Source organism: Mandrillus leucophaeus, unplaced genomic scaffold, assembly GCF_000951045.1.
Source record: "Mandrillus leucophaeus isolate KB7577 unplaced genomic scaffold, Mleu.le_1.0 Scaffold160, whole genome shotgun sequence".
In the NCBI taxonomy this organism is placed as follows: domain Eukaryota; kingdom Metazoa; phylum Chordata; class Mammalia; order Primates; family Cercopithecidae; genus Mandrillus; species Mandrillus leucophaeus.
In genome coordinates this window covers 2871677-2872896 of record NW_012101588.1, presented here as the reverse complement: position 1 = coordinate 2872896, position 1220 = coordinate 2871677, and the positions used below count along the sequence as shown (strand labels likewise).

Below are 1220 nucleotides of genomic sequence, written 5' to 3'. Positions count from 1 at the left end.
CCTGGTACCAGGGTCCCCGACCTGCGCGTCCGCCCGCCGGGCTCTGGGCCAGCCCCGGTGTCCGGTTCCCTGTTAGAACCCGACACTAGGTAACACCCGAAGTGAGATGCTAGGCGTGGATGGCAAGTGAGATACCGCGGCGTGGAAATACTGAACGGCGAAGATGTTGGCGCCTGCACAACTTCGATAAGCTGATGCTCACAGATTCGATCAGGCACCAAAAGGTTTGCACTGAATCTCTCGCCTCGGACGGTGGACCACAGTCGTGTTTCACTTTTCATGTGTTTCATGGCAAACGGGGGAGAGGTGTAACCAACTCCGAAGAAATGCAAATTTACCCCTGTCCTACATTCAAGAGCAGATTCCGAACAATTGAGAAGGGGAAATAATTTTAATCTAATTTGTAAATGACGACAAAACCGCTACGTGTGCATTTTTGACTTTTAAAAAAAGACATATCCTTTAGGTTAAAAAACATCTGCACAAGTCCTTATTCTACGATCCGTGCCCCAAATCGTTTATTTGTACTCTACGAATGCACTACATGCGACATGCACACCAAAAGTCTAGACACTAGTTCATAAATGTCTTTTTAAAAAAAATTCTTGTAAGTCGCCAGAGATAGCTCAGAGTCTAGAAGCGGGCTCCTCAACGACCCCATACACAAAAAGGTCCAGCCCAGCGTACACAGGAGCCAGCCCGCCCCGCCGCCTCCGGGCTCCGGGCTTTGCGCAGCGCCCGTCACTCAAGTGACGCGCGGCCCCGCCCCTGCACCAAGCTAGTTCGACGCGTACAAACAGATGATGTCATCGTCTCCACACGCGCGTGACCCCGGAGCTCTCCGCCGCGTCGCCATTCGCTGCGCGGCTTACTCGTCAAGGCACGCCGCGTGCTTACTGGCCGCTGCTACCAGTCTCCAGGCCCCAGACGCCCCTCTCCGCCCCCCGCCCCCGCCCCCCAGCAAATAATAAACAATCGAGTAAAATTCTAAGGAAGGAGAGAGAGAAGAGGGAAAAAGGGAGAGGGCGCACTAGAAACCAATCCTTCGCGCGCTGGCGGTGGGAGGGCTCAAGGGGGGGACGCGAGGAGACAGCGGACGGGAGGAAGGGAGCCGACCTGGGACCCTGCGGCCGCCGGCGACAAGAAGGCGTCGGGGGCGGAAAGTTGCAGCGCACTCAACTGGGTGCGACTGGCGGGGTAGGGGGCACTAGGGCCTGGAG

At 56.1% G+C, this 1220-nt stretch overlaps 1 protein-coding gene across 1 annotated transcript in view; it reads right to left on the bottom strand.

Annotated features, from left to right (window-relative positions):
• FOXO3 (forkhead box O3) overlaps positions 1 to 1220 on the bottom strand; it is a 129835-nt gene that overhangs the window by 127809 nt on the left and 806 nt on the right. Inside the window, exons 3-5 of the mRNA XM_011975976.1 lie at positions 1117 to 1189; positions 873 to 987; positions 9 to 345 (exon numbers count right to left, since the gene is read on the bottom strand). Coding sequence (XP_011831366.1) covers positions 9 to 345; positions 873 to 987; positions 1117 to 1189 — 525 coding nt within the window. The remainder of the gene's footprint in view (positions 1 to 8; positions 346 to 872; positions 988 to 1116; positions 1190 to 1220) is intronic.